The sequence below is a fragment of the Diabrotica undecimpunctata genome, chromosome 9 (assembly GCF_040954645.1).
Source record: "Diabrotica undecimpunctata isolate CICGRU chromosome 9, icDiaUnde3, whole genome shotgun sequence".
NCBI lineage: Eukaryota > Metazoa > Arthropoda > Insecta > Coleoptera > Chrysomelidae > Diabrotica > Diabrotica undecimpunctata.
In genome coordinates, this window is record NC_092811.1 from 109,140,386 (window position 1) to 109,159,488 (window position 19,103).

At 32.5% G+C, this 19,103-nt stretch overlaps 1 protein-coding gene across 1 annotated transcript in view; it reads left to right on the top strand.

Annotated features, from left to right (window-relative positions):
• Positions 1–19,103, top strand: part of LOC140450388 (paramyosin, long form-like) — a 94,911-nt gene that overhangs the window by 8,255 nt on the left and 67,553 nt on the right. Inside the window, exon 2 of the mRNA XM_072543986.1 lies at positions 4,576–4,632. Within this exon, the coding sequence (XP_072400087.1) occupies positions 4,576–4,632 (57 nt within the window). The remainder of the gene's footprint in view (positions 1–4,575; positions 4,633–19,103) is intronic.

Below are 19,103 nucleotides of genomic sequence, written 5' to 3' on the forward strand. Positions count from 1 at the left end.
GGAGAATACAGACAAGAGAAAGCTACATTATTTCAACATAAAGCTAATGAGTTTAATATGAAAACATCACCATAACAAACAAAAAGTCTAGAAATATAAAAAAAAAATAACCAACAAGAAGCAAAATAGAGATCGGAAATAAAATGGTAGAGCATGTAATGGAACTGAAATTATTCGAAATAAAGTCATCAAATTATATAAATCTGTAGTTAGGCCAATCGTGACATAACATCGCTGAATAGAGACCAAAAAGTAGTGCAAGTGATAACGATATCAGAAACACTTGCAGGGTAGACAACAAAAATGAAATTAAATTTCTTTCTTCTATTAAATCTATTCTACTTACTTCTTTTCTGTTTTTTTCAGGTTTTTTACCGTTTCCATGCTTCTCTTGATCTTGTTGACCCTATAATTTGTTAAGTTTTTCGTATTTACTTTTCCAGGAAACATTTTTTGCTTTAGTTAGTAGATTTTTTACTTCTCTCTTTGATCTTGCATATGTTTGTCTGTCATCTGGGTCATTTGTTTGCAGCCACTTTTCATGTGCTTGTTTCTTGTTGTGTACTGCATTAGCGATGTCATTTGTCCACCACATATATTTCATTGATTTTAATTAATATGTCCATCTTTTCCTTTAACTCGCAAAATGCGTATTTTCAGATACATCCCACTTTACCACTCCCACTCCAATACATATGCAAATACTTGACTACCAAATTCTTCTCAGCAAGTGTATTTCACCTAAAACCAATCATGGTCGATTTCCGTCGCATTTATTTAAGCTTGGCATATTACCGGCACTATCCTACAGTTGTGATATTATTATATTAAGTTTTTACGGAAATCTTAACCATATTTTCTTTGGACACAACAAATATTTAGAAAAATTTACTAAATTAATTCAAACTGTTATTAAAATGAAATATTTGCTTCCGTTAAGTCTATCACACATTTTGTCAACTGCTAACTTCAGTAACTTATACATATATTTAGAAAATAAAAACAAACAATAACAAAAAATATATCGTTAAACATAAATAAAACATTCTTTGGCTGATAGACTTGTTTCCATGCCATATCTTTCACACACATACGCACACAGACCATCAAGTAACCTCCATCCAAACTGACAGCTTAACTCAAAAACTTTTTATAAAATGTGGAGCACGACAAGACTTGGTAGACTATCTTTTTTATAAGCCATATAGGAATTATTGGTCGTTTCTCGTATTTTGGTCAAATCTCGAATGTTTATCAGCCAAGAAACTTTTTTCTTCCTACATCCTATTATTCTTCAATCTTTTTTTTTAAATGAGCTGCGGTATCTCTAGGTATATCTAGTTCTTTTCAAAACATAAATATAATAAGCCATTTTAATGTATTTAGTAATTCTTTATTCTTGCTGACTCTTCTCAATATTTTGTTGTTAGTCATGTTTGGCAAAAAGACAAAAGATCAGTTGGAAGACGCCAGAACTCGTGGCTGAAAGACCTGAGGATATGGTTTGACCGCTTATCCACAGAAATCTTTATCTATAAAGGAGACGGCGCAATAAGAAATCATGTTTGCTGTACAAGGAATCTTTCAAGAAGAATCACATATGGTACATTATCACCAAGTCTTTTTGATATGTATTCAGTACAATAGAGCAGTTAGACAGAGATATGATTTATCACCTCTGATGTTTAATATATGTATATTCCGAGTTCTCATTTAAAGAGGCACTGGAGGATTCCACAGACGGATTCAAGGTGAATATCAACAGCATCATATATGGCGATGATTTAGTGTTAAAAGCGGATTTCGACTTGGGTCTACAACGATTTATTGACAGGACGAAGTCGGCCTGTAAACAATTCAGTATGAAAATGATACCAAAATGATACCTCAATCTTGCACAATAGATGGGCACATTTTAGAACAGGTCAACAAGGTCAAGTATCTGGGATGTTAAATCAATAGCATTCTAGAAATAAGGTCAAGAATAGAACAGGCTAGAAAATCTTTCGAAAAAATCAAAACACTCTGATGTGATACTCGAATAAAACTCGAAATTCATTTACATTTATCAAAATCCTACGTCTGGTTGACTCTTCTGTATGCAGTTAAAACGTGGACTCTTATTAAAACATCAACTGTAAATAAATTGGAGGCCTTTGAAAGGTGGATCTACTGGAGAATTCTCACGATTTCATGGACTTGGCATAGCTCAAACGTAGAAGTGTTGCATAGAATAGGCAAGGAACGAGCACTTTTCAACACAGTGGAAGTCAGAAAAATATCACGTATTGAAAAATAATAAGTAGCAATATGCTTAACTAATAGTGAAAGAAGAGATCGAGCGAAAGAGAGGAGTAGAAAGAAAAAGACTCTCGTGGCTTAGGGTAAGTTCATAACGGAAACCATCGCATCGTATCCTCGCCTAGAGCATAGCAGTGAGAGTGAACGCTCGCATTTAAAATAATGCATTTATTTTACCTGGCGATCGATGGTACGATCCTATGGTCGGGGCGAGGGTCGGTGCCTCATTGTGAGCGTCCACTTAGAAACATTCGGCAATGGACAGGGCTTAATTTTGAACAGCTGAAGGCAGACAGCAGTTTGCAATTGAATCGGTGAGTAAAAGAGCAGTACATCTCCAAAACTGTCATTTAAAAAAATAAAAGCAACATTTATTGTTAAATAGCCAAATAAAATTGATTAAAACAAAGTCCAGAAAAAGATATGCAAAGTGTACATGTACTGTTCTTTCACACAAATAAAAAAAAACACAATTCTGAAACTACATATATTGATTCTGTTTAGAAATATTTATTAACAATGAGATTGAGCGTAAAATAAAGTTATCTTTGCTTCATTTATTGGGACATGTTCTGTATACGTTTTGTCGGTAGGAAATTGAGGGATAACATTTGGTTTTACCAACTTAAATGTATGGCAAATAAGGCTTTTTATATACTTGGCCTGGTACTTTGCTGCAATATGTGAATTGTCTAAATTGGGACACAGAAAAATTAACTTTTTTTTAAAGAAACTTGCAAGTCTTTTCATAAAAATTGGGCCACCAGTTATCGAAGTCAAGAATATCGTTGTGTCCAATAGAGGTTATAGTGAACAGTAATATAATTTATAATGAGTGTTTAAATTTCCCCGTCATTTAGTATATTTGTATACTTTAACATTATGCAAACTATATAACATGTGTAACAAAAAATACTTTGTTAGTAGTTAAATATATCACAAGCTGAATGTCTGAGTTGGTTATGTATTTTCGTTCAATTTACTTACTTGGCAATACATCAAAAGTCATTCTAAATCTAATTTTTTTTGCTAATTTTTAAAGATCTAAAAACATTTTGTTGGCTAGGAAAATATATAGAATTACAACGAAAACAAGTCTTAATCCCAAATTGAGCATTTCCAAGATTATGGAAGGTTTGATCCTTCCAGTGTTTTATGTAATAATTTAAATGTTTGAAAAGGGTTTAATTTGTGGTTTTGGTTTGATAACATTTCTTAAATTATCAAACACTGTCCATAGTTTGTATTTTCCAATTCTTTATTTTTGTCAACTCACTCTGACAAATTTACTAAAATCTGCACAGACACGGATATAACCAAAATCACGAAACTACTCCTGGTAAGGGCGCTTACCTTTCCTATCGCTACCTACGCTGCAGAAACTTGGACCATCAAAAAGTCCAACTCACGACATATATGGTTTTTTAAACGTGAGTATATCGTAGAATGATTAGCGTACTCCGGATAGAACCTCGCATAAATATCTCAATATTAACAGCACTCGATATCAACACTAGGCTTACCACATTCATCAACCAAAATATATTGATGTATTTTGGACAAACCCAAAAGAAACGAAGGTATGGAGAGATTATTGGTTGAAGAAAAAGTAGGATAAGTAGGGTAGAAGGATAAAGGAGGATAGTGGAGAAGGATACCTAAATGTAAGGCTTTCGCATTACGACGGAGTCGGCATCTCTCCAATATAGAGGCTAAAAAGTTAAGTGGCAAGCACAGAATCCTTTGGAAGGCCATAAATAAGTTTCATCTGATTACTTATATTTTTTTCATTATTAACTGGAAGCATCTGTTTATCAGCATGTTGTCAATTAGGTTGATTATTATCTTTCTGCGGGAGAGTTTTTTTTCCGAAAATCATAATTTTCTATTGTGCCTTCATTTTATTATTATGTATATATATTTTTAAAGGACGTGTTATTAAATTTCCCTATATTTCTATGGTATATACGAGTAGTCTATCACAAATATTAGACTAAAATTAAGAAATAAAACAAGACTGCTTAAAAAACTATTCATTTAACAGACTAGAAGATACATTTGTACTATTAAATTGCACAATATTTTGAAATTTATTATATCATGGACCAGTGACGGAGGCTGTAAAGATACAAAATTAATGTTTTAAACGTTCAAACAGTTATTAATACTTGTTTAATAATGTCGAATATTCGATCTTTATCATTGTTATTATTGTCATCAATATCAGTCTTTTTAAATATAGATGTGCGTTAATCATTATTATTTTATTTTTAGGATAAAATCCGCCTACTTCAGGATGACCTAGAAATTGAACGAGAACTTAGATCTAGAGTAAGTACTAATATTTTACTTTACACATATACATATAGTTGCAAAAAATTATAATTTTAGTTTAAACGTTTCGCTTCGAAAATCTTTCTCAATATACAAATTAAGTTAAATGTTTAATAAATTTCATCGTGTGTTCATATGGGTGTGGCAGCATAAATGAAGAGGAAAAAGACTTGTTGCGTTTTGTCAAGAAAATATGTTAATCATTACGAACATTAAGAAAACGAATATATTTAGTCTTAGTTAAAAAATATTTCAAGTAATGTTTTCATCTTTTTCAGTGCTAGTGATTTTATCCCCTAAAAGACTAAATATATTCGTTTTCTCATAGTTTAAATAGTTAATAGTAGTTTTGTTGTCATTAGTGAAAAATTCAGTAATACTGGACATCTGCAGCACATATTTACTAGCCAGTACATGCTCAGATCTAAAAAATAAACTCAAAAACTATTTCAACATTGAAAAAACATATTTTTAAATACCCATTATGACAATTTGATTAAAAAGTTTCCACAAAATATTAGATTACAACTTAAACTACGAGAAAACAAATATCTTTAGTATTTAACAGGATAAAATCACTAGTAACGAAAAAGATAATAAAACATTAATTTGAATATTTTTTAACTTCGTAAATGAATTCAATGATTTATTGATTAATTTTGAAATAACCCTAATAAAAACAACAACAAAATACCTTGAAATAGAGTAAAAAATAATTAAAGTTTTAACCCTACAATAACATAATCTTAAAATATGATCATTCGTAGTAAATATCTTAATACTTTGATATTCTTACCTCACAAATTCACGAACAACAAAGAATACCGATGGCACACAATGAATGTTCACAACCAAAAGTCCTTATTTATTCTTTAAACAATTAAAAAAACCAAATATTTACAACTTCTTATGAGACAAATTCACACAAATTAGAAATGTTTGAAATGGTTTTTAAAATCACCGCCCATTGTGACTTAGGTAGTCCATAGGAAATTTAGAATTGGTATTATGAGTGTAAAACTATACCAAGTTTGTAGTATTAGCTCTAAGTCTAATTCTGTAGCCATCACCATAAGAATAAAACTAAAACAATTAAAAAAACCGAAGCTAAAATGAAAAGTGGAATGAAAGTAGACGATAGTATTTCTTTTCAGTTCGATCAATAACATGTGTTTCGAGGTCTTGTGGTTGTTTTTGGAAAAAAGAGACATTGTCACTGCTGAATAGTATATAACCATTGTTTTGCCAGAAGTGACTGATGAACTTCGAAAAAACAACCTATTGCATCTGGACACGGCTCCTGAAAGCACCAAATATTTAAAGATGAAAAACATAGATTTGGTGGACCATCCTGCATACAGTCCCGGCTTGGTACCATGTGATTTCTTTCCGTTCCCTAGAACCAAAAAACTACGCATTAAACGCATTTTAAGATGCCAGATGAGGCGGTCGAAGCATACAAAAATCTCATTTCTGAGATACCTAATTTGGAGTGGCACCAATGCTTCGAAGATTGGTTTGTTTGAATGCAAAAGTTTATTGATGGTTGTAGTATTAGCTATAAATCTAATTCTGTAGCCATCACCATAAGAATAAAACTAAAACAATTAAAAAAAAACCGAAGCTAAAATGAAAATTGAAATGAAAGTAGACCATTAGATTTCTTTTCAGTTCGGTCAATAAAATGTGTTTCGAGTTTTTGTTGTTGTTTGAAAGAAAAAGAGAAAATGTTACTGCTGAATAATATACAACTATTTGTTTGTCAGAAGTGATTGACGAACTCCGAAAAAACAACCGGAATCGTTGCATCCTATTGCATCTGGATATGCATCGAGTATTTAAAGGTGAAAAACATCGATTTGGTAGACCATCCTGCGTACAGTTCTGATTTGGTACCGTGTGATTTCTTTCCGTTCCCTAGAATAAAAAAACAAACTACGTATTAAACGTTTTAAAATGCCAGATGAGACGGTCGAAGTATACAAAAATCTCATTTCTGAGATACCTAATTTGGAGTGGCACAAATGCTTCGAAGATTTATTTGTTTGAATGAAAAAGTGTATTGACCCTAAAGGCGAATACTTTGGTAAACAATAAAGTTCATTTTTTCCAAAAATATACTTGTAGTAATTAAAATATTACTATAAGTATATTTTTGGGTCATTGATTTATTTAAATCCTCAAGTTATAAGTCCATTCTTATCGGGTATTGTGTTTTTCTTTTCATTTATATATTTATTTATTGAGAAGAAAGAGATAAAGGAAATTAAAATACAAAATCACTAGGAGAGGACACAATACCAAATGAATTCCTAAAGTATGGAGGACCAGATCTGACCAAACAAGAATCCAGAACCAGATCAAGCATCCTAATACCTCTCTTCAAAAAGGGCGACAAATCGGACCTGGAAAATTACAAAGGATATACGCCTGGTTGATACTAAAATTAACAACCATAGTGATAATAAATATACTAAATCAAATTAAAACACCAACATAAGAATAACAAAGTATTAGATCGGGAAGATCATGCACCGACGCTATATTTATAACGAAGCAAGTGCAAGAAAAATTATTAAAATGCAACAAATTAGCATATTTATGTTTCTTCGATCTTAATAAGGCATTTGACACGGTTAAGTTAAAGGACGTTCAAAAAGTGAAAGACAAAACGATCGAAAATATCTACCAAAACAACACAATAAAAGTAAAAGAAGAAGAAGAACTAACTGACTATCTGAACTGGGAGATTCCCTAAGACCTCTATTGCCCAACCTGAACATAGATGAAATAATAAAAAAAAAAGAACTAAAAATGGATACCAAATGAAAAAAAAAAAAAACAACTTAAAATAATCTGCTATGTAGACGACGCAATACTACTCTCTCAAAGTGAAGATGATTTAGAACGTATGCTGCACCAATTTAATATAACCGTCATAAAATTAAACATGTTAATTTTCCCCAAAAAAGACAAAATGCATGGTTATAACAGGAAATCTACTAGGATGTGAATTACAGCTGGAAGGTCAGATAATAGAACAAGTGAAGGAGTTTAAATATCTAGGTATCACACTATCTAGCTACAGAAAGCTCGAAACGGAATTGGAGGATCAAATGAATAGAGCAAACAGAGCTGCAGGTTGCCTGAATGAAACAATGTGGACAAATAAAACTATCGGGAAAGACATGAAAGGCAGAATTTACAAAACAGTCATCGGATCAATAATAATATACGCGGCAGAAACACGACCTGACACAGACAGAACAAAAATAATGTTAGAAACAGCAGAGATGACTTTTAGAACTTTTAGAAAAATTGATGGTAAAACACTATGCGACAGAGCTAGAAGTACAGATATACGACTTAGATGCAAGGTGGAGAACATCAAGGACTGGATAAGATATAGAAGAGTAGAATAGAACGATCTTATAAGCCGGAATGGCAACAAATATAGTAGTAAATGCGGCGAGAGACGACCCACCAATGGGAAGATGATCAAAAAAGAAAAAGGTAACCAAGCAAATACTCGATTGTGAGATCATCATAATTTATCGGGATCGAGGTATCGGGTAGTTTTTTAGACTTCCACTCATTGTACTTTATCTCTCAGTTACTAAACTAAAAATAATATAGCGGTTTTTCATAAAAAAAACAAAATGTTCTCTGTACATAACAACTCGTAATCATAAACTCCTACGTGTCATAATGTTACCGGCTGAAACATTTAAGTCGTAGGAACTTTCTACTTCCTAAATAAACACATGATTCACAACTTGATGACTGGTTGTTTGTGCGAACTCAAAATCAAATCTATTTCTGACCGGTGAATCTGAAGTTCCAAATTTATGCTCCACTCAGTTTAATGAGTCCACTTCTGTTGAAAATGAAGATGTACAATTTTAAGTAATATTCCGTTCAAACACTGAAATGTTTATTTTTGAGAGTCTCTAATTTATGCTTATCAAAGTGGGAGATCAGGCGGAAGATGAAGAGAAATCAATAAACTGTTTGGTCGGTACACTTAACGGTTCAAATTTGTTTGTTATTGCATTCAAAACTTTTCTTCGCGGATGTTTTGGATATACAATGAAAAGGAAATGGCTCGAACAAATTACAGTAGAACATATTTATCTGAAACCGCGAACAAGAGAAGCGATAGAGAGGGTCGTTTATGCGGAAAATATGTTATTAGGTGAAGTATTAGTCATAATTATTAAAATTACCAAAAGTCTAATAAATTAGAAAGCTAATAATAAGCTATTTAGGTAAATTAAATTGTTTTTATTGTTAGTGGTAAAAGTTTATAAAAACATACTTACCAGGTTTTATTCAAATATCATCAAAATCGCTGTTTCGGCTGTCAGAATATGATTGAAAATCTTGGCTGTCTGAACCTTCGTCTACGTTGATAACCATATTATCCAAGACTACATCAATTAATAACTCTTTTAATATTAACTCACGTTCAGTTGCGATGACTTTTTCAGTTAGTTTTTTTCCATTCTTCCACAGGAAATGTTTGAAAGAGTTTATCCGATAGCTGCTGTATTAACGTAAATGTAAAGTCTACATTTCTGGCTTCCACATAGGATTTCAAAGCTGCTCAAACCATTTCAATAGGGTTCAAATCTGGATGGTATGGTGGGAGTCTAAATACATCATGTTCTTGCGCTCGTATAATTTTATCGATTGCATATTTTACATAACGAGCTTTATGCAATTTTATTGTGTTATACAGATCAGGCTTCAACATAGAATCAGTACATGGAATATTTTTTTCTCGAAGCCATTCCTACATAACACACTTCTTCGATGAGGATATAAGACATTTATTTTCCTGTGTATTATGGTATGGTGCATTATCTAACACTATTACACTATTTGAAGGAAAGTTACTTAAAAGTCGCTCTTTCAATCATTTTTTAATCCGGTTTTTTCATTTTGGTGTTTGTTTTCTGCTAGTAGTTGTCTTAGCTTAGTCTTGTCTTAGCTAGTTGCTAGTAGTTGTTTAGTTTCGTTACTTATTTTGTCTTCTATAGTTTTTGTTTTCTTTGCTACCTGTATTTTGGCTCTTCGCGAATGTTTTGGATATACAATGAAAAGGAAATGGCTCGAACAAATTACACTAGAACATATTTATCTGAAACCAATACGTCCATGGAAACCACGAACAAGAGAAGCGATAGAGAGGGTCATTTATGCGGAGTTGCCTAATGGGTTATTATTTTAGAGGTTTGTTTTTAAACTGTAAAATTAGGTAATTGATAAAATATGTTATTAGGTGAAGTATTAGTCATAATTATTAAAATGAACAAAAGTCTAATAAATTAGAAAGCTAATAATAATCTATTTAGGTAAATTAAATTGTTTTTAATGTTAGTGGTAAAAGTTTAAAAAAACATACTTACCAGGTTTTGTTCAATTATCATCAAAATCGCTGTTTCCGCTGTCAGAATTTGATTGAAAATCTTCGCTGTCTGAACCTTCATCTACGTTGATAACCATATTATCCAAGACTACATCAAATAATAACTCTTTTAATATTAACTCACTTTCAGTTGCGATGACTTTTTCAGTTAGTTTTTTTCCATTATTCCACAGGAAATGTTTGAAAGAATTCGTCCGATAGCTGCTGTATTAAAGTAAATGTAAAGTCTACATTTCTGGCTTCCACATAGGATTTCAAAGCTGCTCAAACCATTTCAATAGGGTTCAAATCTGGATGGTATGGTGGGAGTCTAAATAAATCATGTCCTTGCGCTCGTATAATTTTATCGATTGCATATTTTGCATAACGAGCTTTATGCAATTTTATTGTGTTATACAGATCAGGCTTCAACATAGAAGCAGTATATGGAATATTTTTTTCTCGAAGCCATTCCTACATAACACACTTCTTCGATGAGGATATAAGACATTTATTTTCCTGTGTATTATGGTATGGTGCATTATCTAACACTATTACACTATTTGAAGGAAAGTTACTTAAAAGTCGTTCTTTCAATCATTTTTTAATCCGGTTTCTTCATTTTGGTGTTTGTTTTCCGCTAGTAGTTGTCTTCTTTCCTTCATTAGTTGTTTAGTTTCGTTGCTTATTTTGTCTTCTATAGTTCTTCTATTCTTTGCTACCTGTAGTCCGGCTTCGAAAAGGTTTTTATTTATTTATGTCAATTTGGTCTTGATTATGTAAAGGATCTGATTCAAACTTACCCACTAAGTCCTTTTGGAACTCCTCTTCATATGTTCGTAATTTTTAAGATCCTTCTTCTTTATTCTTTCATGTTAATCGCTTTAATTGTACGACGTCTCTACCAGTTCTTATGTCGTTTATTATCTTCAAATATTCTTTGTTGTTGGAGAAAAAATAGTTTTTTTCATTTTTGGTAGTTCCGAAAAGGTATTCATAGTATACATATTTTCTTCTTCCAGAAATTTCATTAGTGTTTCTCCTCTTCTGTTTTTTTGCGCCGAAACCAAAATTTCCAATCTTGTTTTCGGAGTTTTCAATCTTTCTTCCAATTTTGGCGTTAAAACATTCCATTATTATTATTTTAGATTCTTTGTTGTTGTCTATATAGATGTTTTAAGGTCTTCGTAAAAAGTTTTTATTTCATCATCAGTTGCTTTTTCAGTTGGAGCATAAATATGCACAATAATAATTTTAAGATCATGTATGTATCCCTATCTGAGATGCCATGAATTATTTAATTTGTGATTTTCTCTTCTTGTTGATTAGGAAACCTACTCCACCCTATATATAATCTTGCTTGCCTTTGTAGTAGAGCCTGTTGCCTAAATGTAAGTCCACATACCCTTCACCTCTTCTTTTAACTTCTGATAGTCCCATTACGTCCCAATTCATGTTCTCTAATTCCTTTTCTAGTTCGTAGAGTTTTTCATCTATTGCCATGTAAATGATGAATAAATTCTATGAATGATGTATTATATTTAAGACATTTTAAAATGTACTAAAATCAAACCCATTAAGGGCCGAGACAATAAACAAAGAGAAATTTGACAATTGATTTATTAGATTGGATTAAAAACACATAAATTAAGACTAATTTACAACCAAAAAGAATTTTTTTTCTCATGAAAGGAAAAACAGGTGGGTGCGTATACGCACCTTTGGCCGAATACGCATACAATTTTTAAAAAAGGAACATATTGTATCTTAACTGTAAATTAAATTTTAAGATGAAAATTGTCGAAACATTCGGGGTGTAGCTGCACTGTACACTTTTTACATAAATAAATAGTATTACTTTTGCACGTCCGACATTTTCTTCTTGCACTATTATCGTCTCTTTATATAATGTGGCCAATATTGTCGAATCTAGTTTCATCTGGTAAAGTAAATTTAGATGGACGTCCATATACTGAGTTTGACAATGATGTAGCGGTTTCTTCACTATTCTCTGCATGTCCAATATATTTTAGTAAGTTAAGAACCAATCTCGAACGAAACTCCAGTAGGAAAAATTTTAGAATCATTCGCAATTTTAAAAATTTTCCAACTATTGACCACCATACTGTCAATCATGTTAGTAAACAACGGCCACCACCACTTTTTTCCTCCTATTTTAATACGGTAATTCGCAATGCCATTATCATGTAGATCCACTCCGCCCATGTATTGGTTATATTGGTGAATTATATTAGGCTGAGGGATAAGAATTTCTTTGTGTTCTTTACGGTTATAACATTTAGTTTGCATAAGGGGTAAAACGTCACATGTATTTGTCATTACAGTCACTACTGAATTATCGTTCCATCTTCTCACCAAAACTTCTAAATTGGAATCGAATGCACATGTATATGAACCTCTTTCCTTTTTTTTCATAATTTTGTTTTCTTCTAGAGGACACTTAGCAGTGTGATTTTCCCTTACTGTTCCTGTTGCAAAGAATCCTTTTTCTTTCAATAGTCCAAAAAGAGCTTCGACCAATATATATATCAATTTGAGGCAGAGTGTGATAACCAGATAATATACATATGCCAATAAATTTTTTTAAATCTGTATCATTCATTTCAAAATCGTGACGGTTATTCTGCGATGCATAAATATTTGTAAAATATCGAATTTGGGACTTGGGACAAATTTGGATTTATTATTTTTGCCTGGTTCTTTCTTTGGACGTTTTGATCTGTGGTTCAGAGGAATATCAAAATCAGAATCGTCAGAATTCCCATTCACTTGTATTTCATATGTACCTGCAATATCTGTTTTTATTCCTACTTCACCAATAATATTATCATCAATGTCTTCTACATCGGAAATTTCATCTGTTTTCGGCGGCACATAAACCACATCAAGTGAGTCAGCATTTTCACAGTCTGAGTCTTCTTCTAACAAAGCCATTAACTCTTTAGTAGTTAGTGCCCTCCTCATTTCATATTTCGAGAATTTACTAAAATAAATAAAAAAATGCACTACTACTACTATATACACGCATTCATATGATAATAATTTAGCTTACCTCATTTCAACTTATATGGAATATAAAACAAATAAACACAAGGAAACTTTCAAACTGATTTAAGTGTATTGAAGTGTATTGACTATTGACGAAATCGTAATTTCAGATTGTTTAGTCTACGAAAAAAATATAATATGGTTTCGGCCAAAGGTGTGTATACGAATCCATCGTATAAACATGCAATTATAGACCTTATTTTTAAAGTATGAATGAATAAGTTTTTAGAATAATAAAAATTTCAACATATTTTTATAATTATAGAATACAAAATATGAATTAAGTTTATAATTAGTATCGGAAAAATTTTTTGTATGAAGATGTGTATAAATCATTAAATTATGCAAAATTATAATAATCTTAAAATATTTAAAAAGTAATATTTTTGTCAAAAGAAAAATGATGCTATATACCTCAATCTATTGAGATGTTACTTCAATAAAAAAAAAAAACATTAAAAAAAATTATTTTCGGGCCAAAAAAAAATTAACAATAAAGGTTGCGTTTACGCACCTTTGGCCGTAAATGGGTACAAATTAAAAAAAAAAGTTGGCACTTTCCAAGTGCCATGCGCCTTTTTTACCTATTTGGGTAGTTCTAGGCAAAAAATATTAGTATTGATTCCATTTTGTTAGTCGATCTTATATTTTATTACCGACAAAAGAAAAACAAGAATATACTCAAAGAAACAAATCCTCCTGTACAATATCTTTCCCAATCTGCTAAATTTGAATCTATTGTCTTAAACACTCTATTTACACTACAGGAACTCTTAAATATTCTTCCAACTTGCAAACATTCTCCTGCAGGTCCCAGTAACACCCCCTTCATATTCCTCAAAAATCTTCCCATATCTGCCGTAAAGAAACTTCTTATACTGTACAACATAATATGGGCCAATCAGAAATTTCCAATATTATAGAGGGAATCTATCGTTATACCAATCAAGAAACAGGACAAATCACAGAAGAATCCAAATTCTTACCGTCCTATTTCACTGATATGCACCTTGTGTAAGCTGCTAGAAAAACTAACAAACAAGAGACTTATGTAGTATCTAGAAAAATACAAAATTTTAGATTCAGCTCAATTCGGATTCTACTCATCCCGAAGCATGGCTGACAACTTAGTGATGTTACAAACAGAGATCACAACCGCATTTCAAAATAAGCAAGATTTAATAGCAAGCAAGCAAGCAATTTAATTAAACCCAGCCTGTGAGACATGTTCGCCTCTAAGAATTACGTTCGGGTGTAACAATTCATTGGAGCGAGGTGTATTAACTCGAGTAAAAACATAGTATAGTACTCTGATGGGCGGTAGGGACACAACTATCAGCCAAATGCTCTTCATGTGGGAGTCCTGTTTTTGTTACTATTTTTAAAATTTTTTCCGAGGCCGTTTTTTATGTGTTTTTTTGGTTTTTTTTGTAGGTTGCCTAAAACAGAAAAATCATAAATTAATAAAATGTTTATATTATAATATTAAAAAAATATGACAATATAAAGTTTGTCCACTTAAAGCAACTGGGTCCACGCTTTTTGTTGCGGTTGTCCACGAGTTTTTTCGAGTTACGAACTGTCTTCTTAGTGTGCTGTTAGGTTGTTTTTGTATGGTTTCTCTCTGGTGTTTTGTTTTCTCTCTGGTGTTTTTATTATTTTCTCTCTAGTATATGTTTGGTATTATTTGACTGTTTGTTGTTTTGGTCTTTTGTGCTTCCATCTATGGAAAGCATCATACCTCATCATCTCTCGTATTATGTGACTTGGACGGTTCTCTATCTCTGCGAACTTTGTCCTTTTCTGCTTTTTCTTTCATAATCTCAGTCACTCTGATTTGCTGCAATTCTCTAAAGAGGAATCTTTCTGCAACGTATCTCGATACGTTGGCTGCTTCTCTTAGGTTGCTGTTGTGTGCCGCTTGTATTTTCTTTTTGGATGTATTGCATATGTGTCTCCATGCGGGAGATGTTAGTATAGGAAGAATTATACTATTTATTGATCTTATCTTCGTTTTCATTCTTAGTTTACTTTTTCTTCCTACTAGGTCTCTTATTGATGCTTTGGTCATGTTGGCTTTTTGTATTGTGGCGTCTACGTGTTTACTGAACGTTATGCCTTTGTCCATAATTACTCCGAGGTATTACGCTCCGACACTCTATTACATTCTACTGTATTGACTAAATTAAAAGAATACAATATTACGGAAAATACATTATCTTTTATCAAACAGTTTCTTTCTAATCGCCACTTCAAAGTATTAGTTAACGGAAAAGCTTCCTCAACCTACATTTAGGAAAATAGATTACCCCAAGGATCAGTTTTAAGTTCCTCTTTATTTATAATAACTAACAGTGATATTTGCAAGAATATTCACTACCCAGTGAAGTACAACTTATATGCTGACGACCTGATGTTATATGTATTGCTGCAGTAAAGATATGTTCACAATTAGAAACTGAATTCAAAAATCAGTAAAAGAACTAACTTTTTGGTTTATAAGCTTTGGTATTAATGTCTCTGCTGAAAAATCTCTGCTGAAAAAGTACTTAAATTCAGTTGAAGAACAAGTAGCATATGATTACCTCAAATTACATTAAATGGTACTCCGCTCACAGTGGCTAATCAACACAAGATACTAGTTTTAGTTTTTGATAGTCAACTAACATGGAAACCACAGATTACAAACGTCAAAAGTAATTGCTTAGCTAGATTAAATCTACTAAAATTTTTAACAAACTATCACTGGGGAGCTGATGAAGATATCTTAATGAAAATATACAGATCTCTCATTCGCTCTAGACTGGATTATGGATGCTTTGTATACATGTCAGCAACAAAGACTTATTTAAGGATTCTTGACATTATTTAGAATACCGCATTATAAATATATCTCGGAGCTTTCAGATCCAGTTCCGCCGAAAGTCTTCGCTGAGCAGGCAACAACTTTTTCTGACATACTTTGCTGGCGTGTTTTCGAATCAAAACAACCCTATATATAAGCTAATTTACAAACCCTATAATTGTGAGCCTAACAATAAATGCCAGACATTACCTCAAATTTTACTTTCCTTTCACGACCTGTTGATTTCTCAATAACAGATACTCATAGACTATCATCAACTTCTCCTTGGATTAATAACATACCAAAAATTAACCTTTCGCTTAATAATTATCACAAAAATGAAACCAACAGCCAAATTCTGAGGCAATCTTTCTTAAAGCTGGTCAACAAAAACTCATATGACGAGATTCTCTACACAGATGCATCTAAAACTAAGACAGGTGTCAGATATTCTGTAAGAACTTCAAATAATATCATTCAGAAGTTCTGCCTTCCACAATCCACGTCTATCCTACAGAGAGAGCTGTACGCCATTCTTCAAGTATAAAAAGGCTTATGTAACCAAACTAAACTATAAATTATAATGGGTAGCACTATTTGCGCAAGAGACATTATTGATTATGATAATTCTTCTTCTTTCAGTGCCTATTCGTTCCGAATATTGGCAATCATTCTGGCTATAATTATTTTATTGACTGATGCTTTAAATAGATTCGTTGTTGTTGTGGAGAACCATTTCCTCAGGTTCTTCAACCATGATATTCTCCTTCTCCCAATTCCTCGCTTTCCGAATACTTTACCCTGTAGGATTACCTTCAGTAATCTGTATTTAGTGCTGTTTCTCATTATATGTCCGAGATATTCCAACTTTCTCCTTTTAATGGTATACATCACCTCTCTTTCTTTGCCCACTCTTCGTAATACGGTCTCGTTGGTTATCTTGTCTGTCCATGATATCCTTAGAATTCGCCTGTATAGCCACATCTCGAAGGCTTCAAGTTTTTTCTCCATTGCTTCAGTTAGTGTCCAGGATTCAACTCCGTAATACAATATTGAGAAGATATAACATCGTAGGAGCCTTACTTTTATCTCCAGATTAAGATTGTGGCTTTTAAAGAGTTTGGCCATGTTATTGAATGCACTCCTAGCCTTCTCTATTCTACATTTTATTTCCTGTGAGTGATCCCATTGTTCATTTACTGTTGTTCCAAGATAGTTATACTGTTTTACTCGGTCCACTGGTGTATTATTGATAAGTAGTTGAGCGTCTCTAACTTTATTTTTGCTGATGATTATAAATTTAGTTTTTGTTATATTTACTTGAAGTCCAAATCTTTCACTTACTTCATTTACTTTATTTATTAGTTGCTGTAAACTGTTCAAACTGTCTGCAAAAATAACGGTGTCGTCTGCATAACGGATGTTGTTTAGGCGTTCTCCATTTAGAAGTATTCCATGTTCGCATTTTTCCAAGGCTTCACTAAATATTTCCTCTGAATATAGATTAAATAATATAGGTGAAAGTATACAACCTTGTCTAACGCCTCGTAGAATCTGGATCATTTCCGTTGGTTCACCTCCAAAATTCGTTCTTATTGTGGCTGATTGGTTCCAGTATAAATTTTGTATTATACGCCGATCTTTATCATCCATTTGGGCTTTTGTTAGAATATCCATCATTTTTTGGTGTTGAACTGTATCAAATGCTTTTTGGTAGTCCACAAAGCAGGTGTAAATATCGCAAGTCATATCTCTGCATCTTTGAAATAATACTTGTAGACTAAACAGTGCATCTCTTGTACCTACGCCTTTCATGAATCCAAACTGTGTGTCTTGTATTCTCTCTTCGCATAGCTTGTATATTCTACGATGTATAATTTTAAGAAAAAGTTTTAATGTATGGCTCATTAGACTTATTAGCCTATATTCTCCGCACTTTTTTGCTCCCTGTTTCTTTGGTAAGGTAATAAATTCTGAAAGTAGCCAATCTTTTGGGATATTGCCTGTGTCATAGATATTATTGAAGATTTTACATAGTACTCTTAAAGATTCATCATCAAGAAGTTTAAGAAATTCAGATTGTACTCCGTCTGGTCCTGGAGCTCTACCTTCTTTTAGTGATATTATGGCTGCTCTTATTTCTGCCACTAGTATAGGTGGTCCTGTTTCCGTAGGTATTGGGGGCTGGTTCTCTCTCTCATCAAAAAATAAATTTCTTATGTAATTTTTCCAGGTATCATTGATACTCTCTTTGTCCACGATTATCTCTCCATTGTCATTAACAAGTTTACTTATTCTTCTGTTTTTACATTTACCTGTAATTTCTCTTACCTTCTTATGCACGTTGAAGTCGTCGTATTTACTTTGGAGAATTTCGATTTCTTGGCATTTTTTCTCCAATTCTTTCTGTTTGGCTTCTCTGATCTTTCTCTGTATCTCTCGCTGTAATGTTTTATACATGGAGTTATCGTTCTTGTTTTTCCTTCTTTCTTCCATTAGTTGCAGAATCTCTGTCGTCATCCATGTCTTATTCTTACCTTCTTCGTTCTTCATCTCGATTATGATAATAGGAGACCAAAATTAGACAGGGGAGGATAACCATCAGAATGCAAGGCCTCCTCGGTCCTCAACATGTGAAACCCTTGCACAAAAAACCAAAAAAAACAATACTCAACCCTCTCAGATAAAAATAGCTACCTGGAATGTAAGAAGTATGTATCAGCCTGGAAAATTACATAATGTTATTAAAGAGAAAGGGAGGCTAAATATAGATATACTTGGGGTTAGCTATGTACAATGGTCAGAAAATGGAGAGATATCAATAAATAACCACAATATTTATTACACTGGAGGAGACAAAACTCATCATCGATACGAAGTAGCTTTCATCATAAGCAACAAACACTATTAGAAAATCAGTGCTAGGTGTGATTCTCAGTGAAGTCTCAGAAAGAATAATAATGCTGAAAATTCAAGTACGGAACTGTAATATCAATATGGTCCAAGACTATGCTCCCACAGCTGATAAGACCGAAGATGAGATCAAAAAGTTTTATTCAGAATTGCACAATACGATCAAATTAACAAAATCTAGAGATATTATTTACATTTTAGGAGACTTTAATGCAAAAATTGGAAAAGGTA